Raw genomic sequence first — 25,551 nt, forward strand, 5'->3', positions numbered from 1 at the left:
CTTCGGAAGTAGAAAAGTAGAGCTAACTTACTTAAAAACCTACTTAAAATCACTGGAGATTCAGTAAGAAAGTGTGAATTCCTATAAGTTCATGTTGGTAAGGTCACATAAAAAATCTAGGTCAGGTGGCAAGTAAGTAAATCCTCTTACCATAAAGAGTAGATGAGATCAGAATCGCAGTTCCCATCAAACTTTACCGTTCCGATGAGAGTTTCGCTCCAATGAGTAATGCGCAGTGGCAAGGCCAGTCTCCGATTCCAAATCCATTGGCATTTCATGGTTAGTGGGTGAGAGTTGCCGTTGGACATTCCATTACCACCCAAGTGGAATCGAATGGACCTTCAGTGGGCAGTGGATAGTGGGAAGTGGTGGCGCCACCGCAGAGATACACGACATTTTAATTGGACTGCCCGGGACGGGACATCATCGCCACCTGCGAAGAGATGCGAAATTCAGCCTAAAAACGGATGAGAAATGGAAGGTGTTTTCGCAGCGACCACGCCCCCTTGCAGGGGCAGTGGCAAACGGATTAGCCGCTAATTAAACGCCAATTGGAAATGTTTGCTAAACTGTTTGAGTCCATGGGTCGTCGAGTGGGGTTCGGCTCCCTGATATATGTCGACTCCCACTCGCGGACTCCCCAGCTTCAGATCCCATTCCCACTGCCTCCATTAGCGGACGCCATGTGTCACTGATCTAAATTTATGCAAATTGCCGAGGACTTGGGATTCTGATTCCCCCGACTCCCCATCACCCATCCGCCACATTGGCACATTTCATTTTTGCACGCGCTTTCGATTGCATTTTGCATTCCTGCCCTTCCCTTCTAATGGAAAATGCAGGGGGTGGCAGAAAATCAGGGAAAAGAGGAATGGCTGCAGAAGAAAAATCGAGGGAAAAAAGAGCCGAGTTGGATAAGCCTTTCCTTCCTACGAAATACCACCGCTGTCATACCCTGCATGGGGATTATATATTTTATGTAAAATAACTTTACTTGATTTTGTCACGGCTAATAACATTAAAGTTCTTATGGAATAGACAGAAAGGTAAGCTGAAACGTTTTAAAAGGTTCTACGATGTTTTCAACTGGCTTAAAAACTTTTATAAAGCTCTAAAGTCAAACACATTTGTATAACCATCGAGACCTTTTGTAAAATTAGGCAAAGCTGGTTAACATTTTTTCAAAGGTCTGTAGAGGTATTCAGAACATATTAATATAATATAATATATATATTTTTAGGCTATTTATATAGTAGGTAACAAAAGAATAAGATATTTGGTTTCTAAAAGGCTTTTAGATCTACTTAAAATAAAATGAAAATCAGAGGAATACTATTTGATATTTGAACCATATTTTTTTTAAAGTTTAAACGTCAAGAAGAAAATCCAAAAACAAAGTTCTTAGAAATTCAAGAAAAATATATTTTAAAATATTTTAATTCATTGGATAGGTATTTGTCTTATATGGCATTTTATAAGAGTCCTTATATGATATAATAAAAACTATACCATGTTAGGGAATACTATTTAGCAAGTGCATTCCAAGATTCGACTTCTAAAGCTGACATTTTCCCCTTGTTTGTAGCTGCTGGATAGTTTTGACTGCCAGCGCTGATTATTAAATCACAGGGCAGGGACAAACTGAAGCCGGGGCAGCAATCTGATATGCAAAATCTCGTCTATCCCAGACGAGATGCTACTCCACGAACTCCTCCTGGCCGTCAACCCACCCGTTTCCCCCTTCGCGGCATCTGTCCTGCGTTAATTACAGCCCAGTTTTGTGCACTGGCAACAACTTGTTAAAAATTTCCGCTGCCAGTTTATTAGAGGGCAACTAACTAAGGCAGCAGCGTGGAAGTATCCCCATTCCCTTTCCTTTTTCAGCCTGAAGTGGCTGGCAAATTACTTAGTCTGAACCTGTTTTAATGACTAAAATGACGCCAAGTCAAGAGCGAGTAAGGGATTTGGGCAAACTTGAGCTTTCCGTCTGCAATTTATTGCAGAGATGGGGTAGAAAAAAGAGATAGCATTTACCATTGTGACATCCAAGCAATTTAATATGAAAAAACTTAAATAACATTAAATTAAATACTAAACTACAGATAAACTATCAAAACGGAACTATGAAAAATTAAACAAAATAAATCCAGCTTCTTCCTTCGTTCAAAGTAACTTAGTAAATACCAGACAATGAATAACTTTGCCCTCAATCCACTTACTAAACTTTCCTGAGCCATAAGAAATAAACCACCTTGTTGACAAGCCTAAGAATATTCCCCGAATCTTTTCAAAGAGTTCTTTTTAAGCTCTCGATTTACAAAAACAAAACTCTTTTGGGAATTTCTAAAATAAAATTCAACTAAGGCACTTTTGGCAACGAATATTTTATTTCACTTTCGTTTTATTTACTTTTGCCGCTTAGCATTATTGTTTTAAAATCCTTCAAATCCGTTGTTTTACTGCTTATTGTCCGCCCCACCCAGCCCACCAACTTTGTTGGCAGCAACTTTTAAGCTTGCTTAAGGCGCCCAACAAGACTTGGTCCCGGAATTACGGAAAACTTTACCATGCAGCGCGATGAATGGGGCATCAAATACCAGCCACCCACTGAACCCCAACCACCGCCGTCCAATTTGTAGTTCATCATCTGTCCCGCGGACCTGTCAAAGCCTTGTGCGAAATATGACAGTGCGCCTAATTGAGGGAGCCAAAAGGCGGCGGGGATTTCCCGAAAACAGTTTTGACATTTGCATTTAATTTATTTTAATTGAAAAAGGCCCGCAAAGCGGATTAGCTTGTCGAATTCACTTGCTGTCCCAGCATTTTCCAAAAATATGCACAACAAAAAATACTTTCTAAAATAATAAACCTTTTGGAAATCAATCAAAATTGCTCTAAAATTCAATAAAAATCTGTCCCAATATTATCCAAGAAAAGATTAAAATATCACTTAATAATTGTGACCAGATTTTAGATAAAGTTATATAGTGTACTTTTGTTCTATGGTGCACTAAAGAGAAAAAATCCTTTTAAATATACCTACTAGTAAAAATATATACAATTTTAAGTTACTTAAAATTATATTTGATCTTTGTTTGGAGATATACTTAAATATTTTTTTTGTGTACCATGTAGAGGACAGTCAAGTTGGAAATTGTATAACTTTTACGCGAAAGTTGCTTATTAGGTCAAGTTGGTCTGACAGCTCAACAATCCGGCGGAATCAAAGTCAAAACAAAACCAAACTATTTTTACAGTCGGCAGCCGTCGCTGTAACAAAGTATACCATTTTTACGATGATGCATTAAATTAAAAACTTTGGCCCAGAGTGAAGTAGAGTCCATTAGCTGGCCCAAAAACATACGAGGGCGAAAATGCAATGCCACGCGGCGGCAGCAGCTTATTTATGGGCGAGATTAAAATTTTTTAAATGGAAAATAATTCCCCGAGTGCGGCCATAAAACAAACTCGCCAGCCCCTCAAACTTTTTCATCATCTCTTTTGGAATCGACATCTTGAGAGGGCGGAATAACTTCTTGTTGGTTTTAACGACTTTGCATTGGTTTTCATGGCCGAAATGCCGAAAGCCGGCGAGCTGGCTTTTATGGTTGACACAACATATTTGCCGGCATTCCAAGGCAATTGGCAACTCTCACATATCCGGAGATACACATCGACTTCCCCATCCTAATTGTTGCGCCCAGGATTTTATGGCACTTTGAGAGCCATTAATCCGAATTTGATATCTGCCTAATTAGTTTTCCCTGCTTGGCTTTTATGGCCGACAGCCTCGTAAATTTTCATGATCGATTCGGGCGGCAAAGCGCGAAAAGAAAACTCCACCCGCCCACCGATAAGGATCCTCACACATCGTTTTTCGGTTGGTGTATAATTGAATTTAATTAATAATACTAATCATTCCTCTTCAGCTTTCCTCTTTCGCGTCGTTTTGCTTTTTGGGCAAGAGGATAGGCGGTCCATGTAGAAATCTATTACCATGTCGGGAACTATCCGCATGATTTTTTCCGCTGGCATTTTTTCCAACTTTGTTTGGCCTTTGAACTGGATGTAGTAAAATATATCCCCATTCGGATCCGTAAAAACTGAATCAATTCTCTTTATCGTCCAGCCATTGGAAAGGCCATTGGACATGATCTAAAAAGAAATAAGGAAATAGATATTAACTTTAACTTTTTTAAATAAACATGCGTTTTTAAAATGACTTAAATAAATGCCAATGCAGTTCAGTTAAAAGGTACCACAAAATGGTACCTAGGTACTACACAGCACCGAAAGGGAACCTTTTGAATCCTTAAGTCTGGTTACACTGAAGGGTGCTAATGTTAAGTTAAAATGTACCACAAATGGTGTCTAGGTACGTATCTAGATACTGCACAACACTGGGTGGGTATCTTTTGTATCTGCAGGTCTGGTAACACTAAAGTGCGCCTACGAATCCCATGGTGCACTGCCCCTTTGCAGACCCTCTTTTGCTTCCACGTCAAACAATGCGAAATGCACTTTGATTGTTGTTGACCAACAAACAGGCACGCGTCCATCTCATCTCCATGGACAACAGCGAAAAGTGGTAGTGACCAGAGGAGCTGCTAATGTGGCTGCCACTTTGTTAGCACGTTTTCGCGTTTTGGGCCAAGGCTTTTTGCCACATTTTCGCAGACGGCCTTTGTCCATTTGCGATGGGGAACCGAAAGACAGATGCAGCTGCGCCTGGAATTCCACTCGATTCAATCAAAGCATTGACATTTCCTTTCCCCAATTGAGGATCAGGAAACCATGCTGCCGCTGCTCTACGATTAAATGGGGAAAATCACCTGCTGTGAACACTTAATGCCAATCAGGCGAGAAATCGCATGCCAAGGCGATTATATAGCAACTCACCGCTTTAATTAGAAAGATACACTTCAGCAGGCTAATATCTTCAACTTTTTTTACTTCCAGCAGATCTGATCCAGTTTTCAGCTGTTCCGTGCAATCGCGTTCAGTGTTGGTAGTCGGCCAAATTGCCATGGCAACGTGTTATCGATATTTGCTATTACATAGATGAGGTTATTTTTTATACCGTAGCGCACACTTTTTCCCTTGCCTTTAATTACGAACTGTCGCACCTGAGGCCAATTATCGGGGAGGGAAAAAAAGAATAACACGAAGTGCCTGCAGAGGTAAAACATTTTAATTAATTGAATTGTGCATGTCATGCCGATAGGTCGATGTTTCCGCACACATGTAAATATTTCAATGACTTTAATTAACCAAAAACGTGGCAATTAATTGACTTTGCCCGCTCAATTTAATTAATATTTGTTGTTGCCTATTTGCCAAAGGATGTGCAACATTTGGCTGCAATTAGGTCGGGATTTTGCCCGCCAGGCATTAATCAAATTGTGCGGCGATGGCCAGAAGGGTTTGAAAAATGGCGGGTAAACAACTGATTAAGAACATTTTTCAGCACTGTTTTCCGAGGTTTTTCGCACATTTTCTTTTTTGGGGGAAAACCGCTTAGGAAAGTGTCAGGCAAAATGAAATTCTTTATTTTAATAATGCAAGTTTGCACATTTTTAATTGTGCTGCCGACAGCTGCAAGAACTTGGCTGCTCACTTGACCCACAAAGGTGCGGCCACTGCAATTGTGGGTGAAAGCCGGGCGAAAGTGGGTGGGGTCAGGTGGTGAAAGTGGGTGGCCAGGTAAGGCGACAAAAACCGCGCTTGCCATAAAGGGACGCTGCAAGGACATTACGACTAAATGTAAACAGCTTAATTAAAAAATAAAACTCCGCTCGGCACGTACAAGGAAAAATAACCCTGTGTCGGAGGGGGGAAAATCCCACACATAACACCACCCACCACCCACTTGGAAAAGCGGGGGGGGGGGACTTTCCCCGCATGTGTGTGACGCGCTCTCTTTATTTGCTTAAATGCACAAAAGTGTTTTTAATTTAATTTTTCGTCTTTTCGCACACACTCTCTTCTACTTTGCTCTTTGGTGCAGCTCCTAATTAAAATGAAAGTAATTTTTCATCAGCCACTGGGGTAAAGTAAAATAATTTTCTTGCCGCCCTCCCCTCGGCACCCATTGAAGTGCTCATTAAAAATGTTTCAAACCAGTTGCAGTCTTAAATGTATGTTTGTAGCTCTAAAAAAAAAATAAAACGTAAACTGAAATGTTTGCCATGTTTTTAGCGAGAAAATTTGAAATTATTTGCTCGGCAGTCTGGCGCCAGCCTTCCCACATTTTCCACTCCAATGTCGTCATCGTCGTCGTCAGCTGTTCAAGTGTTTTTCCAAGTCGAAACTTTTCTTTTAAATATTTTCCATACTTATCCCCAGTCATGTGCTGCAAAAGTTTTATGCATACGCATTAATGTGAAAAGTGGGCGGAGTTGGAGAAAATGGAAGATACATACTCCCTTTGGATGGTCCTCGGAAAATGCAAGTACCCTTACTCACTGCATATGTGGAAAAATCCATTGACGACGAAGGGTAATTAAAAAGTTTTCCACTGATAACTTTGGTTTTAGGCTTTGTTACATATCATTCCATTACTTATTGGGGGGGTAAACGCTTTGAATCAGTAATGCAAATAAAAATCGAACAAAAAAAGTTTATCAAGTTTCAAAGGGCCTTTAAGAAAATTGTTCTAAAATATATTTTAATTATTCACAAAAAATACATTCGTATCAATTATCCTGTAGGGTTTTGTAGTAACTTAATTTTTAATATCAAACGAACTTCTCATTTTTCTAGGTGTAAGTAAAAAGCATTGAAAGTTCACAAAAATAAAATTAGAAAAAAGTTGGTTTCCAAACGATTAAAATAAAATAAAGTCCTTAAAGTCACGGTAGTTAAAAGAAAATAAGCATAAATTCTTTATAGTAAAGCTCTTTAATTTAATTTCCGTAATCTTGTTAATATATCAAATCCTTATCCAAAACATCAGGATCTGCCCTCGCAGTGCAGTCAGCCATGAAGTGCATGTTTCCCCAATTTGCATGCCAAATTGTTTACTTCTCTCATTTCAATGTGCTTTATCAATTTGAATTTGAGTTGAGTTGCATGTTTGGGTTCTCTTAGAAGAAAAGCCCGGCATGTGAATTAGTTTTCCCAATGAAATTTCCGCAAGAAACCATGAAAAATTGCTGCAGATTTCGCGGGATAAGCAACAATTTGATTTAGCGAGTTGACTGCACTGGAATGTCATGCATAAAGTTTTGTAGCTCTCTTGATGGGCGCACACAAATGGCTTTCCCCCCACCTCAGCCCCAAAAAGAAAACACCACCCAGCCACCCACACGAACACCCCTGATATCCACAACCACCCATCCGTAACACCTGGAACCACCCTTCCTCCAAATGGCGCTATCAAAGCCGGCGAATGTCTATTTAATTGTGTCTGCTACGGTGTCGGCATGTCGATGTTTGGACGCCCCACCCACTCTCGGATGGGTGGTGGGCGGTGGGTGGTTGCTGATGGGTGGTAACGGGTGTTTTCCAGGCGGCAGCATCAAATGCACTTTAGCCCAGGGTCCCGTTAACTGATGGCCAGTGATGCGATCTATAGATTAATACACATCATGTACATGTAGCTAGAAACAAGTACTACAATATAACTGACCGCAGAATGTAGAATTATTAATTTGGAGTTATGTAAAAGAACGATATTTTATATATTTGGAGTTCAATATAATATTATTTCAAGATATGGAAAAAAACATTTTTTTTATTTTTAATCAGCTTTACAACCACTTTACAAATTACAATCAATTAGTTTTATATATTTGCAAATATATTTAGTTTTATTTTTTTATTTTTTTTTTTTAATTTTATGTATATCAAAACATTTTATAGGTAAATTCAATTTGTAGTATTCTATTATTTAAAAAATGAAAAAAAAATTATAAAAATAAAATAATAAATAAAAGCTGGGCTGAAGATTATCAAAACAACTTTCAAGTCTATTCTTGGAAAAAAAAAACAAATGTACTACTTGCATACCCAAAACTTTGTATAGATCTGTAAACCATTTATATTATTAGCCAATTGGAGTGGCCCAGTCTTTAAGAAATAAAAAATTATGATCATTGAGACGTGTGGACGGCCGATTAGTGAATGTCAAATCTGCGTTTCGCTGAAGAACTGGTTCGATATTTATATAGCCATAAGTATATCGATATGTGAAGGGCTGCAGCATTCTTATTGTCTTTATACACTTTTCACATCTTGTTAGCAAGCTACCATTTTCTCACTGGCAACTATTTAAAGTTGTATAAATTTCAAATTATATATTTTTAATAACTTATACTTTTTATAACTATGTAAATTAATATTTGTGAAATTTATGATACGTTGTTGAAAATATTGAAACCCTTTTACAATAAGCTAAGTTTCAGTTAAAATATAAATTTAAAAAAAACTTTAAAAATAGTTAAAAATATCAAAAAATTTATTTTCTAAAATGTATGACATGTATGTTGTTAAGAGTACCTAAATGAAATGCCTAAGAAATTTACAAAATTTAGAATTTTATATGTAGTATTTATGTATTTATATATTTAAAATACAATTTTTTTTTTCAAAAGGCCAAGCCCAGCTAGAAAAGTGCCAAGTGATTGACACCGATGGTGGTTTTCGCTTGGAGTCGCAGGTGTTGCAACTGAGAGTCTGCGGTGTGGTTGCCACACCTGCAATTTAAGTCGCTAGTACATACATACATGCCGATGGGAGAGTGGGTGGGTGGAAAGGTGAGTGGAGAGGTGTTCGTGTGGGTGGTAAATGAAGTCATAAAGTCTGATTTCGCCTGTTCATGCTCATTATCACGTAGCGATATCGTGTAATCGTCATGCTCACGATAATGATGATGTTAACCAAGTGGATCGCTGTACCGTGTACACCCCTTCCACAACGCCTTCTTTACCCCTTCCAGAACCCCTTCCATACCCCTTCCACACTACTTTTCCCATCTCTTTCCCTCTGGCTGAATCTTTTCCCATTTATTTTCCAGCATCTGCGCCACGCTAGTAAACTTTCTGACCAAAACTGACACATTCATGAAACAATTTAAAAAGTCATTGTCATCGCAGGATATAGTTCGCGTCTCCTTTTTTAACTGTCCTGTCAATGGCACCGTCATTTGTTTTGTTGCCCATTACGGTCAGTGTCCCGAGTTGAAAACAAAATTGTCATTGCTCTGCTCCAAGCAAGTGCTCCTCGGTTGAGGGCTTTACTCCGATTGGAGCTGAAGTATGTGCCGAGCCATAGCCATCCGTTCCACCAGTGCCCTATATAGGGCACTTCCGCTTGGTCAAGGAGTTCAGGTCCTTACTTCCCTTATTTCCGATGATAGGGTGTCTTTAGGTCGTGGCCTTCAAATCCCTGCCAAGTTTTGTGTGCTCCTCGAAAGTTTCTAACTACGGGGTCTCAGCGCCTTTGTTTTCGCCGCTTACGTGACAGAGCAATTTCGAAAATAATTTCAAGTCTTCAAGCTAAAAGGCTCTCTGTAATAGTCGGGTGGCTAGTTAATAAAAAAAACATAGACGTATTAAAGATGTAATAGAAAAAGCTAAGACTAATTTTTAAATGTTTTAAAAGGAACAAAACAAGAATTTTAAATCTACTTCAATATTGTGGTAATAAAAAATGCTTAAAAAATAAAGTACATAAAGAATTCAGCTTCTCAAATGTTTATTTAAAATGCCCAACATAAGTTAATCTTAAGATCCCGCAAAAATTAGTAAATCAGCCGATGGGGAATTTCTGGAGAAAATAAAACATATTTACAATCCCCATTAATCGATGGTGTTTTGGCTGGCAAACGTTTACTTAAAATATAGTATCCTATTATACCAACATAGAAAAAATATTTATTTCAAAAGTTAATCCACCCAAAAATTAGTAACTCATTAAATGGGGACTTTCTACAGCTGAATGCTCGCCAGGGGAATTTCCCAAGGAATGTCCGCACAATTTTGATTAAGGGACAATAACCTTGCAGCAAATGTTGCAGAAATTCATTATTGCATCGTAATGATGAAAGGGCCAAAAATAAAGCAGAGCGAGGAGCAGATGGCAATGGCTCCCTACAGTGTAATTTGTGCGAGCCAAAGCCACAGGATTTTATTGAGCGGAAAATTAAAAGCATAAAATTGCACGCTTTAAATTTGAGTGCAGCGGCAAAGTGAAAAGTGTGGCAAGCAGCAAGTGGCAAGTGGCAAGTGGCAGCAACAGAAGCCGCACCCGCAAAGTGTCGGGGCATATCGTGGACTCCAAGATTGCGCCAAGAAAGAGGGAAATCAATGGGGTTTTCCAGGCCCTTTTCCCACCCATTTCCCGGAGCAACCTGCAATCTGTGGTTTTTGGACTCACGCGCATACTAAATTCAACTTATTGACAGGCTTGCACTGAAACGTGTTCCGATAAGCGGCCAGGTGAGTGAGTTGCACCTGAAGCCCCTCGATTCTTTTCCTGGAAGCTGACTGGAAAGATTTCCCCACTGAATAATGGCCATATCGGCATTACTTCGCCCATGAATCTTGCCACCGACGGGGGACAAATGTTAATTACAAATTTATGACAATTCTGGCGTGGGAAAATATCAGGTTTCTTCTAGGAACACCTTAAGATGCCTATAAATTTGAAAAAATTTGTCTAAGACAATTATCAGTCTTCTTATAAAATATTTTTATTGAACAAACCACCAAATGCTAATTTTCAAATTAACTACTGAAGTTAATTTAATGATTTGAAGCGTATATTTTTTATTTATTGAAAATGCCTAACATAAGTGTTATATACATCGTATTTAATATTTCCTGCCTTAAATGAAAAATTCTATGTTCAAGTTCAAATACTAACATCTTTTGACTATGATTTGCCGCTATTTATTTTCATTATTCGTTTTTTATATCAGAACTCTTAAATAACCAAGTTAAAAAGGTGTCAAGTGCTGACTCTTGTTGCATATCTTATCATAAGTTTTCCAACGGCTTTATTACATCTTAATTAATATGCAGTTTTGTTTTTGAAGGTTTGACCCAATAATTTACAATATTATACCTAAATATTACAGCACGAGGATACTTCTCCAAGTAAATGACTAAGTAAACACATTCTAGTCGAGGCTGCGGCCCATTCTGGTCATAACCGGAGGCATCCACTCCTCGAACTGGGGAATCTCGAACAGCGGATGGTGGTTGAGGATGTCGAAGCGAACCACCTTATAGGTGGAGATGAGCCACTGGCCCATGCAGCGACTATTGTCCCGCACATTGCCCATTTTGGTGGGTTCCACGGAGTAGTCCCGCCGGAAGCGCATGAAGACCTCGGCAAAGATCAGGGGATGTGGAACCCTTAGCTGGGCGGGATCCACATAGTCCTTGAGTAGCTCGGCCATCTCCTTAAGTTCCGCTGTCGAACGGAAGTCATTGGATCTCCGCAGAGCCACAAAGACCACATCGATAAAGGCGAACCGATGGTCGTAGTGCCGCAGGAGCTGCACCTTCAGAGGAATGGCCCGCCGGAAGTGGTCCTTCTCGAAGCGCATCATCTTGAGCCTCCAGTCGGGAGGATCGTCCAGTAGATCGTGCTTGACCTGCTTGAAGCCCATGGGCGTACTGCATCTTTCCACATTTCGGTTGCGGCGACGCCTCACAAAGTCCGTGAAAACGGCTGCCGCCTGGAGGGAATTCTCTATGAAGTGCCTTTCCGAGAAGTCCCAATCCCACATGAATTTCAGCCGGAGCAGGGACAACTTGGTGGCCAGACGACTCAGCGGACTGTAGACATATACCATCAAGGGCAGGGACACCTGGTGCGGCTCATCCTTGGCCACGGAGAAGTCCAGCTCGAGGTCCAGTGATCTACCCGGACTATTATCCTCCTTCCGCGGACCCTGGAAGCTATGGCGCACCTGGAGGGGAGCTCTTCCGGGATTCCCCGGTGGGCTTAGAGTTCGCCTGGGAACCCTCATCGATCGCTGCAGCACATGACCGTAGCAGGAGCACTTGTTCATCAGCAACCGGTGTATCCTCATCATTACATAGTTTAATTTGGTTAGAATTTTGTCAAAAGAAGAAGCCGGAATATTCAAACTGAACGGAATACATGTGTACGTCAGCACTTGGCATTGAATGCTCGGAGCGAGGATTGAATGATAGACAATCCCTGCCACTTCAATTAATCCCGCATTGTGGATTTGCACTGAAAGAAATTTACATTAATTAGCTCATTTTTTTGGATCGAAATATATTGAAAGAACTAACTTCTTGTTTATAATTCCCAACTTCATTTTCAGAACTACCTACAATTCATAAGTTCCTTAATAGGATATTTTTATAGACCTTCTTGTGAAAAAATCCTTTATTTTTGTAAATAATGTAATGTTGCTAGGTTTTTCGTAAGTACCTTTGGGGTTTGAAATAATTGGAAATATATTTTGATTGCCCCTTATTTCATATCATTTAATATCATTTCATATCATATCATATCATATCATATCATATCATATCATATCATATCATATCATATCATATCATAGCATATCATATCATATCATATCATATCATATCATGTCATATCATATCATATCATATCATATCATATCATATCATATCATATCATATCATATCATATCATATCATATCATATTATATCATATCATTTCATATCATATCATATTTTATCATATCATATCATATCATATCACATCACATCATATCATATAATCATATCATATTGCGTTTATTTTCCCAGTGTAATTTCCCATATTGGCGAAACAACAATAAGGTCCTAATTGAGCCGACATGGAAGGGAACTCAATCCGCCCGAGAGACAGGTGGGAGGAACTACATACATTATTCGCCCGACTCCCGAAGGAGATGTGCCTGGGCCTCCGTTGATTCGGCAGCATGCAATTATCGAATGCATTAGCAAATGCAGAGTGCCTCCGAAAGCCTCCTCTCACCTTTAGCCCACCCAGCCCACCTGGCTCACCCACCCGCATTTGTTTGCCCAGGCGTTCATTTATCCCGGTCCGGGCGAAGGAAAACAAACAATGGCAAACAGGGAGACACGCCCACCTGGCATCTCAAATGGAGCATCCGCCCACCGACTTCTACATCGGTTTAATTGTTTGACAATTGATTTCGATTGTAGGGGGGACTCCCTCCACAATAAATGCAAATGTTTTCGGAATAATTAAATGAAAGTCTATTGCATGTGTGCAACTCACGAAATTTTAGTCGAAACAAGGCACTTGATACTTTGTAATCAGCAGAGTAACTTAAAACACCGGCAATACAAAATAGCCCAATTAATTTATTATTGAAGAGGTTAACGATTGAAACTGATATGGCCTTTAGCCTTTATTCGATGTATCAAATACATTGGTACAAGAATAGAAAATTTAAAATATTAAGTAAGCCATTTTGAACTGAATATGCAGATACTTAATTTAACTATTTAATGTGTAAATGTAATTTTATATTAATAGGTACTTAATAAAATATCGAACAGCCTAATGATTTATGTTTCTGCAAATATGTTGAATGTAAAATATTACGCATATCACGTAACAAAAAACAAGCTTTATAAAACCTTTGTGTACTTCTTCAATTATTTAACAAAAGGACACATAAATAACTCCTGAATTTTGCACAATCCTTTAAAAAGTACAGTTGCCTCCGATGAGTATGCAAATCCCTGGTAAAACCGATTCAGTTTGATGCCTACGCCCGCTTTAACTAATTCAGAAGACAACGGGAATGCCCATCCATCCATGTTTGATGCCGTAGATTTATCAAACGAAATATGAAATGAACGAAACGGAATAAACCTACGACAATGGAGTTTGGAGTATGAATGTTTCAGAGGGCATGAGGGGATTTTCGGGGCTCACACACGGCCAATGGAGATGGTGTTCCGTAGCATTTGGGCACACAAAATCCCCTGTAATCCCCGGGAAAATAAAGGGAAAAACAGAGAGAAGTATCGCAATAAAATATGTTAAGTAAATACGAAAGGGGGTGAAAGGACAGGGAAAACTAAACAATAAGCCAAAAAGTACGCTTGATTAAGTTTAACTTCCGGTCTGTTATAAATTGAGCATTTATGTGGGATTTGTTTGCGAAAACAGTTTCTACTTTGTTGGTCCTGGTCCCGGCCAAAAATCTATGGCATCCATCCATCGGCTTGCCAAACGAGACAGATGTTTAGGCCAACTCACATACGCACACTGGCGTATGTCTATTTCCGGCGGAAGTGGTGAATAAAACATGAAACGAAATAAAATGATGGCCCAGAGGCAGAGGTGGAAAAGAGAACTTTTAGTGGCCAAAAGTGAACATCCGTCGGCGAGGCCAGAGATTTTCCTACTGCTTTCGGCATTGTTGAATTTTATTTTGTTTACTTGGGCGCAAATGGCTAAATTATTCCTGAACCAGCCAATCGAAGGGTCGAATAAAAATTAAATGGCAACATTTTATCGAGCAATGCAAAGGAGTCTGGCTGCAACTCCTGGCACCTAATATCCGTAGATAAAATATTCAATTTCCCCCGATGACAAACTTAGGAAATAACCATCAGAGATTCACCTGCTCGAAAGATAAGTTATAGAACGACCTACTATGCTATTTCTGCAAACATCTGTTAATATTAGGCCATACTGACTTGGCCAATGAACATCTCAAGCAGGCAATTGAGTCGGCAAACTGAATATTATAATCATTCGGTCGTTGAAATCCCAATTATCGTTATTGCCTCCACCACACAAGATATTGCCATCCTTATTTGACCATTAACTGCACTTCAGGGACCGAAATCCATTTTAGAGAGTGCTTCATTAACGATCTGTGGCTTCGTTGACCGCAAATTATTTTACCAGGATTTGCACTTTTGTGCATCTGCAAAGGAGCCAATGCAACTAATTCCGAAATTCCAATTTCAAGAGCTTTCAGCCGGATAAGACTCCAAATGGCCAAAAACACTTATGGCCAAGTCTGGCTTAAGAATTTATATATTTCTAATCCTCAGCCGATAGAAGATGGTATCAATATTGCTAGTCATTTATTGAATACATTTTTATCGAGATTGAAGGAACAAAAGACTAAATCCCACAAGTATAATAGCTTAGGTTGAGAATATTTTACTTATTTTATTGTTTGCTGTTAGTATGCATAAGTTGATAAGACAGTTTTACATTTTTGTTGGTATTATCGACAATAGTAAGCGATACACTTGCTGCCAAAGCCATAGATGGGATCATATTGTCTTGTGCTGGGAGAACGGGAAGGACAATGCTTAAAGGAGTTGAAGGAGTTAAAAGAGTTGAAGGATTTGAAAGGATTGGACGGCGAACAGGGAAATCTGAAGCTCCTGCAGGTGGGTCTGCACTTTAGGGGATTTGCAAATCTGCAGACCAAATCGTTTGATGGATAGCCCTGCTTCATCTCCATTTTAGGCGGGGGAAAGCTCTTCGATTTCTTTTTTTCTGGCTTATTGGCACCGGGTTTCTTTTCTTCTGGTTTTCTCTCAGACGGTTTCTTCTCACTCGGATGCTTCGGTTGCTCGTTCTTCTCAGTGGGGTTCTTCCCACCTGGTTTCTTCTCACCCTGTTCCTTTAAAAGCACCTGGGAAACTCGGCTCTCGAAGACCGCAGTAATTTTGTCATTTGATTTCTTGCCATTGGGTCTTTTTACAGAAGCCTCCTTTCTATTGGTAACCCTCACGTGCACGGTGCTCACATTGTCGTATTCAGAGGGTAATCTCTTCTCTTCTTTTGGCACCTCAGGTGTCATTACCTCATCTTTATCGTCCCAATTGTCACTACTTAACATGACAAAGGGTTTGCTAAGAAGAAAATTAATATCAATGACGTGGTACCTTTAAGGAATTTTAGTAAACAAATTTTAAGAAGAGAGAACCTTATAGGACTGTCTTTTTATAATCAACAAAAATCAAAAAACAAAATGTAAAATGTTGGTATTTGATTTTCTTGTTCATTATAAGATGGTTTTTTACAACAACCCTACCTTGCATCATCATTGTTGGCAATAGAGGTGTTTTGTTCAGACTTCGTAGCGCTGCTTTGGGGCGACAATGGTGGACTGATATCCCTTCCGGATTCAGAGCGGCTCATGTCTTCCCTGGGTGTGCGGTAAATGGACTTATGGGAAGACGGAGTTCCTCGAGAGGGTGTAAGTGAAATGGGTGATCGGGGGGTAGCTGATCGGGGGGTAGCTGTTCGGGGGGTAGCTGATCGGGAAGTAGGTGATCGGGAAGTAGCTGATCGGGGAGTGGGTGTACGAGTCTTCGATAAGCGCGATGCTGGTGATCCCGGCGCACTTCTGCCCTTCTTAGTGGATCTCCTCACAGTCTCCTTAGTGTCACCAAAATCACGCTCAAAGGTCTCATATTGGTGGTAGAGCAGTTCCCCCGTTTCAGCTTTAGAATCGGCTTTGGGAACTTCCGCCTTTGCAGACTCCACCATGGACTCCAACTCCGACTGGCGCAGCGTTCGAAGGGGTGTCATGTTATCTTCTTTGGACTCGTCTTTAATGATAGTATTTTCTTGTTTTTCCTCCTGTAACTTTTTTCCAGTCGGAGTCTCTGCGATGCGTTCACGGGCCCCGGTTGGGAAATGGGTGACGGACTGAATTCGTTCCGTGTAAATGTCCTTTGCGCCGGTCTTATGCTTCACCTCCACTTCCTTTGTCGTAAGTTCGGTGACCGCTATATATTCAACCGATGAATCTTTATCCTCCTCGGAAGTTGGTGACTGGATCTGGTCTTTTGTGCTCTTACACTCCGTCTCATCCGTTTGAACGCCCATTTCATGGGTTACACAGTAGCAGGGTCTTCTTCTCATTCCATTGTAATGATCGTCTTCAAAATCTTCTTGGTATATATTTATAGGATGTTTTTGGAACAAGATTCCAGGAGGTCGCTGTAAATAGTTTCGCGGAGATTGTTGACCTAAGTTTTGAGTAGGCACCTGGTAACAACACTTTCGAGGAGATTGCTGTGAAAATTGCTGGGAAGTTTGCTGTGGAATTTGCTGCCGATATTCCTGGTTAGCTTGCCCAGGAGAATGCTGCCCATAGATCATTTTTCTAAGAGGCTGGCAATTCCGATTTGGAGGAAGTTCTTGGGGAAGTTTCTGAGGGTTTCCCTGGTGGAAATTCTGAGAAACTTCCTGAGGAACTAATCTCTTCGGCCAGCAAGGTCGTTGACAATTGTCAAATGACGGTTGATTCTCCTTCGGCAAACCACCCATGTTGCAGCATTTTGCGGAGGGGGTGCACTTTTCTTGGCAATTCATCAGGGGACTGGACATATGCATTTCAAACCGGCAACGTGGACATTGGCATGGTTCACACATTGATCTGCAGTCTTGCATTCTTATAGCCATTGTTTTAACAACACTTATCACGTATCATTGAACAACGGTCAACGAGGACTTTCAGGCTTCAAACACACTAATTTTACTTTGGAAAAACATCGAAAAGGTTGTTTTTTAGATGGAACAGACAAGGCATGCCTGCAAATTTTTAAAAATCTTTATTTTTCAGATTAAACTAGAGAATTTACAAAGAAGAAATATGATAATTAGCTTTGAAATAGGAGGTTCTATCATTTTGATTCTCAGACGCTAGTGTTTTTCTAAGAATGTTTCTAAATTTAGGAAAGGCTTTATTCCTGAAGCTCAGAGTTTAGAAAAGTTAATCATAAGAACCTCTGACTTTAGCATTCATGTTTAGCTCATGACACAAAAACTTGTTTTTATTCCCCACATGTTCTGATCGAGAACTTTTGATTTTTGCAACACATTTTTTTAGAAACTATAAATTGTAGAGTACAAAATTTGGACACGGAACCACCATGAGTTTCCACAAAAAGTTGAATGACTTCCATCGGAGGTTGGACTTGGCCAAATGGTATATGGGCGTGTCCACTCAACAGGAGACGGTGATGTTAACCATGTCGGAGAGCCTTCGTGATGACTTTGAGCAGGGAACGGGTGAGAAGATGTTCAAGGCCCTGATTGCTCTGGGAGTCCAACCGGTGATATCCAAGAAGAAGATCAGTCGGATGGTTCAGCTGAGCAGGAACAATATCCTGGCCTTTCTCTACTTTGTGATGGAGGGCTACTACAAGACGTGCCAGAAGGATGGTGTCTATAGCATTAACGAACAGTTGCTGATGAATGCCATAGCCAAGATCGATATGTTGGCCACCATTCGAGGTCTGGACACTGTGCTGCCGAGACCTCCAAAAAAAATACCCGAGTTCGAAACTCAGTCGCTGGATTCCGTCAGCGAAGCAGAGCGTCCATCGAAGAAGCGCTCCAAGAAGTCCCCCTACTTCCAAAGTCAACCGAAACCCGTTCAGAGAACCTCCTGTTTGACCACCAAGCTTCCGGACTTTGTGGTATCCTTTAAGTTTTGGCCCAACAACGGACCTCCTAATTATGGCAAGGACGAGGAGGAGCCTTGGTATGCCCTCTACCGACTGAATCCTGGCCAGCGTTTGATCAAGAAAACCCTCTCGGAGACTCTGGAACGATATTTTAAGCTGGGTGGCTTAGAGGGAAATCAGGAGGAGGAAGAGGGTAAGCCCAAGAGTAGGGAACCCGAGGCAAATATGTGCCTGGTGCACAAAGGTCTGGTGGTGCAATCGCAGCTCTTGAGGGATGAACTGGCGGTCAAGGCAAGGGATCGCTGCCTAGAACTCCTCGACGTGGCCGAACCGTATCGAAAACTCAGGAAGGCGAGGATTGTGGCCCAGTTGGAGCACGACATCGATATAATCATGGCACGCCATCGCAATGCGATGCACTGCGACCAGACCAAAGTGCTGACCATTGAGAATGCCGATTGCGTCCTGTGCCAGAAGATGTTGGTATCGCAGCCCTGGCCAGATCCCAAGGATCAGGGTAATCTGGCCCTGGTGGGCGAGGACATCAGTGTGGCCCACACGGCAGCCATCGATACTTACCGGGGAAAGAGACTCGAGGGAGGAGGAGTCAAGCCGGTAAGTTTTAAATCGGTTGTACCACTTTCCAATATCTGTTTTACATTATTAAATGGTTGAAACTACCTAAACCTTTCCTTTACAGAAAAATAAGGATAAGAAGGGTAAGAAGGCAAAAAAGGTAGAGCCTCCGCCGGAACCTCCGAAAGAAGAGCCCAAGAAGGTATCGACCTGGAAGCCTCCACCTCGCAAGCTGGGCAACAGTGCCTTCCGTGTACATAACATCGACTTCAATGAGGAATCCTTGGAGAAATGTAGGACCATACTAGATCCCTTGGATTGCGAGCTTCCTCCGGCGCCAAGAAAGTCGGCTGTATCATTTGTTTTGGCCAAAGGAAAAATCCAATCGAACTCCGAAACGTGCAAAATGCGAGCCCCCACAAAGCAGGTGAAGAAGAAGTTCTTCCGAGGACCGCGATCCAATAAGCCCTACAAGTTCAAGTACCATCGGGTCTTCCAAACCGGTCAACCCAGACCCTTTGACTTGAAAAAGATAGTGACCAAGTCGTTTGTCAAGGCGTTGGGTAAATCGGAGGAAGAACGTGGGCATAATTCATGTAATTATGACTGCCTAATAAGGGAGATGATGATTGAGGACGAGGTGCCTCCGGAAAATGAAATGGAGAAGAAAGTTGCTCCAGAGCCACAAGCCCCACAAGCCCCACAAGCCCCAGTCGACCTATTCGATGATCTTGATGGGGACATGACCTCCGATGACAGTCGGGAGACCCTGGATCATTCAAGCAACCACAGCTGTCGAAGCCGTGTGGATTACAAGGCGGAGATTGTGGATGCGGTGGTGCGCTGTGCCAACGCCATTTGGCAGAAGCAGGCCACCATGAAGCGGGGCGAGATGGAGCGAATGGGTAGGATGACCCCGCGAAAGGCTCTCACCTACAAGGAGACCAACCAGTTCGATCCCGACAATGCGGAACAGATGAACCAGTTGCTTAAGGATGGCCTTCGAGCTCTGCGGAAGGAACCTCGCTTTGTGCTGGCCAGTCTGCCGGAGGCCCACAAGTTGCCCATTCTGAGGGAGTGGGTCAAGAGGAGGTACGGAAAGACCTACAGCCAGAAGGAGCTCGACGAGAGTATTTTGGAGGCGAACCGGATTTTCGAATTGGTCTCCATATGCCAGAGCAGTCCCCCCGATCCGGATCTCATGGGTATTGATCGTCTGCCCAGATCCCACGAGAACTTTGACAACTACAAACGGATCAAGAATAAGGTGAGTCCTTTAAAAGTAGTTAAAATTTAATTAATATATTAGTATATAACATTCCAAATATAGTAATTAAAGGTTAAGCAACTAAAGATTAAAATCTATCTTGCTCTTTGCAGGCTGCTATCGTGAAGCAAACCTTCCATGACCAGCTGAACGAGCGTTACTTGGAGACCGTGGGTTCCGCCTGGTATGCGATGGGCAACTATTTGGTACCCGGGGGACCTCCTCGCAGGACCTTTTTCGCCTACATAGCCTCGAACCCGCAGGAGATAATGCGAGCGAAGGTCTGGAACGGAGAGTATCGAAATAACCGCGCCTTCCGTGAGAAGAGGAAGGAACAGGAGAGGCTTTTGGGCAAGCTGGATAGTTAGAAATAAAAACACTTTGGTATTTGAATCTCAGATGTATTTGGGTTTGTTGCGGGCCACTCTCTTCCCGGTGATTCCCTTGCTGGCCAAATACTCCAGGATGGAGCGCTTGGTGTGCGCCCTAAGTTGGCAGACGTCGAACTCGAGCTCCTTGTTGCAACTTTCGGAGTTTTCCATCCTTCGGATTAGGTGAATAACATGGAGCAGCACTTCGCCGTCCAGCTGTTGAATTTTGGCATGCAAATCTAGATCCTCTTCGGTGGTGAAAGGATTCTGGTGACTTACAGGTCCTGAGAAGGCGGGCGAAGACCATTCTGGGGGACTTTCCCTAATGGAAGAGGAAACCTCTGGAGTGCTCGGTTCATTATCTGTCGATGACGAGTCATCCGATTCATCCGAGGAGCTCGAGGAACTCTCATCTTCAGCACTAACTACCTTGCCATTGGTAATGTACAACTGAACTTGGGCATACATTTCCTCGAAAATAATCTGCAGCTTTTTGGCCATTTGGTAGCACAGGTGGTCAGGATTCGTGAACAAGTAGGTGTTGTAGAAAATCAGCCTTACATCCTTCGCAAAATCCGCGGCACTCTGATAGCAGCCCGCATTCACACGATGTCTCACGGTAGACAGATCCATGGGTTCCTTTACAATGTCATGATATTCGTCTAGGCCCAAAAGCTGGGCATCCAGGGGTTCATAGAAGACCCAGGCTATATTCTTGTAGGAACTGGAGAACAATCTCTTGATAATGGCCTTGCAGGCATTAATTTCCGGCGATGAACTCTCTTGTTTTCCAGACATTCTAGAAAAAGCTTGGAATAGCTGAAAATTCCCTGTGAAAACTAATATCTGCTACCTTTTTGACACAAGTAAAAACAGCTGGAGGGAAAATCCAAAGGTCTATAGTATATTTTAGCAAAGCTGTCATCTTTCACACACTGTTTTTTTAGTATTTTTAGATAGGATTTAGGATTGCCACCTCAACCCGAGAGGAAAAGTCAATCCACAATTGCGGTTAGCCAACAAACTCAGTTAATTATGCAAGTGTTTCTGCTCCGTCCGAAAATGTATTTGAATTTTGTGTGGGCTGTGGGTCCTTTGGGGAAATGCTTTTTCCCAATCCCTAGCCCGGGGGTAGTTAATCTAATTTTTTGGGACCCATGCAAACAGCCCCTTTTTTCCGGTGAATGTATTTGGACAACTCCCTTCGAGATATTAGACCCAAAAATATTTATGGTCAACTAGCTGATGTCAGCTATTTTTGGGGCCATAAATATTATGCGTATAAGTTTTGTCAAAATATACAACATGCATCATTTTTGGGCAAATATTTGCAGGGCTTTCATTTGGATAGTCAACAAGTTGGGTTTATAAAAAGTTTAACAGAAATCCTGTTTAAAGACATCTAACAGTAAGATTGGGTTCCACATGCCTATGGAGGGGAAGTCCTGTGGCTCTCTTCCACTGTTAGCTTGCCATCCACAAATGAGAGGAAAACAGGCTCAGGTTTTTCATTTCTCTCGCTGTTAACTTACCTGCCACAAAAAGTGAAAATTGGGGAGCAATCCAGCCGAGTCTTGGCCATATCTTGGGGCGTCTCTTCAGTCTGCTGCTGGGGTTTTAAGGGAATGGTCCTAACAGTGGGTCAATATCCTGAGGAATGGATTACACTCCACTGACCCACTTGCGTCTGTTCGATAATATCAATAATTTTTGGTACTTAACCTGTAGATAGAACCTATTAAATAGAAATATTATTTATCTGAAAATAAAATAAAATATAATATTATTTATCTGAAACTATCAATATTATTTATAACTATATTTAAGACTCTAGAAATTAAATTGTATCAATATAGACTAGGCAATAAAAGATTGTAATGCTACAACTTTGAGATTAAGTACTCGAATAAAAAGTTAAAATAAAAAAAATAAAAAAATTAAATTTAGATTCTTGTAAATAAAAAATAAATAGGTATTATAAGTATTTTTCCTTGTTTTTTTTTCGTTATAAATTGTTTTCTTCCCTTGGTACACACATTGTTATGCTAGTTAAAATCTGTTATTTTTAATAACATTTTGTAAGATTATGATTTCTATATTATAAGGTGTAAGTTACAAGTGTTATTCATAAACGTAAATACCATCTTTTTCTCAGTAAATCTTTGTTATCCCTCAACGTAATATTCTTTTGATCTTGTCGATACGTCAAGTGCTGTCTTCGTTTCATTTGGTTGTCCGTGGTAAACATTTCCCTTTCTATCGCCGATTTCTAGATAAAAATCTTTTTCATTTTTTACACACAAGTAAAACTGCGACACTCAATCAGTTGGCAGATGAAATTATACACCTCGGGACTGGGGCAGGTGCTAAAAGGATCGCCGGCGGGATAGGAACAGGGGAAAAAACGTCAAAGACAGTCCTTTCCCCACTTCTCCCTTATCCAGAGCATCCCTACCTGGCCATCCCGCATCATCATCCCATTGGAACCAGGCAATATATGGATAAATATAAGAAAAAGCGGCAGCGGCGGCAAAAAAAAAGCGGCAATATGAAAGCCCTGCAGAAAAAAAAGGGGAAAAGAAGTACCAGCATTGGAGAACTCCGAAGAGATATGAGAAATGTACATTTGGACAGGTTACACAAGCTGCCCTCTGAGTGAGCGCGAACGAGATGGGGCGAGCGGAGCGAACGAGAGGGGGATACCAGAGCGAGAGAGACAGACACAGCCAGTCAGATGTCAAACATTCTTTTGACACTTTGTCATAGCATCTCTCGGTGACACTTGTCAGCAGTCGGATTCGCATTTCGGTGGAATGGATGCGCCGCAGTTGATTTATACTGCCTTGTATATAGATTTGGTCCTATATTCATATGTGTACCCGCTCGTATCTTAATAGCATTTACTTATGAGTCGCCTGGATTCAATTTTGCTTAAGCTCGATGAGACCTGGAAGATAACCATTCCTTAACTTTTCCGCCTGACGAACTATCTTTGGAGAATCTTTGTAGAATCTAACCAAAGAGTGTTTTGTTTCTTGCCTTACAATTTGTAGTGAAAGCAGAAACAATATTTTTGATAATATTTGTTGAAAAAGTTATGTAATTGAATCATTTTTCATATTTTCACTTTCCGATACCAAACAGTAAATTTTATCAAGTATTTACCATCTTCTAGAAATAAATTTAAAATAAGTTCCAAGCTAATTTTAAGATTTTAAAAACTTTATTTTATGAATGTGAAGTGGATGAACACATTTTATAATTTATATGAACACAATATTTTTGATTTATTTTAAGACATGTACGGTCTATAATTCGTATAGAACTATTAAGATCCGTAGATTACCACTTGGGACCTAATACCAGCCGACCGGGCAGAGGTAAATTGGATCGTGACCGTGGTGGCACCCACACCGCCGGCGGTAATTTGGGCAGTAGCACCTCGATTTCTCATCAGATCCGTGATTTTGATGTATGTTATGGTCTTAGCCGTTCCAGCTTGCGTTAGAGTGTACGTCCTCGTAGTAGTACCAATCAACTGTTTAGATCTTGTTATAGTCTCACTAGCGATGAGGGTATCAGTTGTAGCTTGTACTCCAAAAGTATAGTTGTTTCCTTCACTATTTCCGAAAGCCGCATCTATGAAGCAGATATGTGTGCCAACCAAGAGTAAAATCACGCCGAAGAGGTACATTTTTCGGAAGGTTGTTGTTCTTTGGTGAAGAGATGAAAGCTAACTGTTGGTTAAGACAATGCAGCGATTCGCTTTTATAGGGCTGCCTAGAGTGGTAAATTTCATAGGTTACAGATGACCTATATTGATAATGGAAAAGGTCGAGAAGTGTCTGTAGCACCTGGGCAAACATATCTTAAACGCGACACATTCTATCTTGTTACACGATGAAAATGAAATCACTATTGGGAAAAACAAGTTCCCGACTATCGGGTGCCCGCCCTCTTTCATCATTACAAATTTTGGGTGCCACAAATATTTGAATAAGAAGAGCATTCGGATGTGATTATATCGTGTTTTATTACCAATTAGAAGATATCAGTCAATTTAAAGAACGGGTTTCGATATTAAACAGGTTTCAATGCATTTGCTGAATCTCATTATCTATGGAGAAAGTGAAATTTTCTGTGAATTGTGTATCAGTTGATTTTTAGTTAGCCCGTCATGAAATAAAATGGAACCATTTGATCTCATCACTGATAAGTTCAGCATTCGCTTTTCTCAGAAAAGTTTTCTTTTGGATATTAATTTTTAAGGTTATTCTGTTATTCAAATGTATAACAGAGAATTGTAAAGTAATCAATAGATTATAGAGTAACTAACTGGACCCACCATCTTACCATCATACCATCTTTTTCTCAGTAAATCTTTGTTATCCCTCAACGTAATATTCTTTTGATCTTGTCGATACGTCAAGTGCTGTCTTCGTTTCATTTGGTTGTCCGTGGTAAACATTTCCCTTTCTATCGCCGATTTCTAGATAAAAATCTTTTTCATTTTTTACACACAAGTAAAACTGCGACACTCAATCAGTTGGCAGATGAAATTATACACCTCGGGACTGGGGCAGGTGCTAAAAGGATCGCCGGCGGGATAGGAACAGGGGAAAAAACGTCAAAGACAGTCCTTTCCCCACTTCTCCCTTATCCAGAGCATCCCTACCTGGCCATCCCGCATCATCATCCCATTGGAACCAGGCAATATATGGATAAATATAAGAAAAAGCGGCAGCGGCGGCAAAAAAAAAGCGGCAATATGAAAGCCCTGCAGAAAAAAAAGGGGAAAAGAAGTACCAGCATTGGAGAACTCCGAAGAGATATGAGAAATGTACATTTGGACAGGTTACACAAGCTGCCCTCTGAGTGAGCGCGAACGAGATGGGGCGAGCGGAGCGAACGAGA

General features: G+C 40.9%; 6 protein-coding genes across 7 annotated transcripts; 1 reads left to right on the top strand and 5 right to left on the bottom strand.

Annotated features, from left to right (window-relative positions):
- Positions 1-3,915: 3,915 nt before the first annotated feature.
- On the bottom strand, positions 3,916-5,028 carry LOC119551432. Its single transcript, XM_037860774.1, has 2 exons — positions 4,900-5,028; positions 3,916-4,155 (listed from the first exon to the last, which is right to left on the bottom strand). The coding sequence occupies exons 1-2, from the start codon at positions 5,026-5,028 to the stop codon at positions 3,916-3,918; spliced, it is 369 nt and encodes a 122-aa protein (XP_037716702.1).
- Positions 5,029-10,972: 5,944 nt separating this feature from the next.
- On the bottom strand, positions 10,973-12,135 carry LOC119550792. The gene has a single exon (XM_037859724.1). It carries the CDS (start codon positions 12,044-12,046, stop codon positions 11,123-11,125), a length of 924 nt encoding a protein of 307 aa, XP_037715652.1. The 5' UTR covers positions 12,047-12,135; the 3' UTR covers positions 10,973-11,122.
- A 3,038-nt stretch (positions 12,136-15,173) lies between these two features.
- On the bottom strand, positions 15,174-17,677 carry LOC119551821 (neurofilament medium polypeptide). 2 transcript variants are annotated; one of them, XM_037861383.1, is made up of 2 exons: positions 16,038-17,677; positions 15,174-15,834 (listed from the first exon to the last, which is right to left on the bottom strand). In XM_037861383.1, the coding sequence occupies exons 1-2, from the start codon at positions 17,414-17,416 to the stop codon at positions 15,219-15,221; spliced, it is 1,995 nt and encodes a 664-aa protein (XP_037717311.1). In that variant the 5' UTR covers positions 17,417-17,677; the 3' UTR covers positions 15,174-15,218. The 2 variants fall into 2 exon arrangements, with proteins under 2 accessions (XP_037717311.1, XP_037717310.1); XM_037861382.1 differs by having other exon boundaries at positions 15,174-15,855; positions 16,038-17,674.
- Positions 17,678-17,749: 72 nt separating this feature from the next.
- On the top strand, positions 17,750-20,666 carry LOC119551820. The gene is made up of 3 exons (XM_037861381.1): positions 17,750-19,038; positions 19,124-20,266; positions 20,380-20,666. The coding sequence occupies exons 1-3, from the start codon at positions 17,887-17,889 to the stop codon at positions 20,632-20,634; spliced, it is 2,550 nt and encodes an 849-aa protein (XP_037717309.1). The 5' UTR covers positions 17,750-17,886; the 3' UTR covers positions 20,635-20,666.
- Positions 20,552-21,491, bottom strand: LOC119551822 (bromodomain-containing protein 2). The gene has a single exon (XM_037861384.1). The coding sequence runs from the start codon at positions 21,433-21,435 to the stop codon at positions 20,662-20,664; it is 774 nt and encodes a 257-aa protein (XP_037717312.1). The 5' UTR covers positions 21,436-21,491; the 3' UTR covers positions 20,552-20,661.
- A 2,358-nt stretch (positions 21,492-23,849) lies between these two features.
- Positions 23,850-24,364, bottom strand: LOC119551067. The gene has a single exon (XM_037860190.1). It carries the CDS (start codon positions 24,329-24,331, stop codon positions 23,966-23,968), a length of 366 nt encoding a protein of 121 aa, XP_037716118.1. The 5' UTR covers positions 24,332-24,364; the 3' UTR covers positions 23,850-23,965.
- Positions 24,365-25,551: the final 1,187 nt, after the last annotated feature.

The sequence above is a fragment of the Drosophila subpulchrella genome, chromosome 2R, assembly GCF_014743375.2.
Source record: "Drosophila subpulchrella strain 33 F10 #4 breed RU33 chromosome 2R, RU_Dsub_v1.1 Primary Assembly, whole genome shotgun sequence".
Lineage (NCBI taxonomy): Eukaryota > Metazoa > Arthropoda > Insecta > Diptera > Drosophilidae > Drosophila > Drosophila subpulchrella.

Excerpts from the sequence above, each read along its gene's own strand:
- LOC119551067 (XM_037860190.1), bottom strand. The coding sequence starts at position 24,331 with ATGTACCTCTTCGGCGTGATTTTACTCTTGGTTGGCACACATATCTGC.
- LOC119551822 (XM_037861384.1), bottom strand. The coding sequence starts at position 21,435 with ATGTCTGGAAAACAAGAGAGTTCATCGCCGGAAATTAATGCCTGCAAG.
- LOC119551432 (XM_037860774.1), bottom strand. The coding sequence starts at position 5,028 with ATGGCAATTTGGCCGACTACCAACACTGAACGCGATTGCACGGAACAG. Across the intron at positions 4,156-4,899 it reads GTATCTTTCTAATTAAAGCG|ATCATGTCCAATGGCCTTTC; the intron begins GTGAGTTGCTAT and ends ATTTCTTTTTAG.
- LOC119551820 (XM_037861381.1), top strand. The coding sequence starts at position 17,887 with ATGAGTTTCCACAAAAAGTTGAATGACTTCCATCGGAGGTTGGACTTG. Across the intron at positions 19,039-19,123 it reads AGGGAGGAGGAGTCAAGCCG|AAAAATAAGGATAAGAAGGG; the intron begins GTAAGTTTTAAA and ends TTTCCTTTACAG. Across the intron at positions 20,267-20,379 it reads ACAAACGGATCAAGAATAAG|GCTGCTATCGTGAAGCAAAC; the intron begins GTGAGTCCTTTA and ends TGCTCTTTGCAG.
- LOC119550792 (XM_037859724.1), bottom strand. The coding sequence starts at position 12,046 with ATGATGAGGATACACCGGTTGCTGATGAACAAGTGCTCCTGCTACGGT.
- LOC119551821 (XM_037861382.1), bottom strand. The coding sequence starts at position 17,416 with ATGGCTATAAGAATGCAAGACTGCAGATCAATGTGTGAACCATGCCAA. Across the intron at positions 15,856-16,037 it reads GCCAACAATGATGATGCAAG|CAAACCCTTTGTCATGTTAA; the intron begins GTAGGGTTGTTG and ends TTTTCTTCTTAG.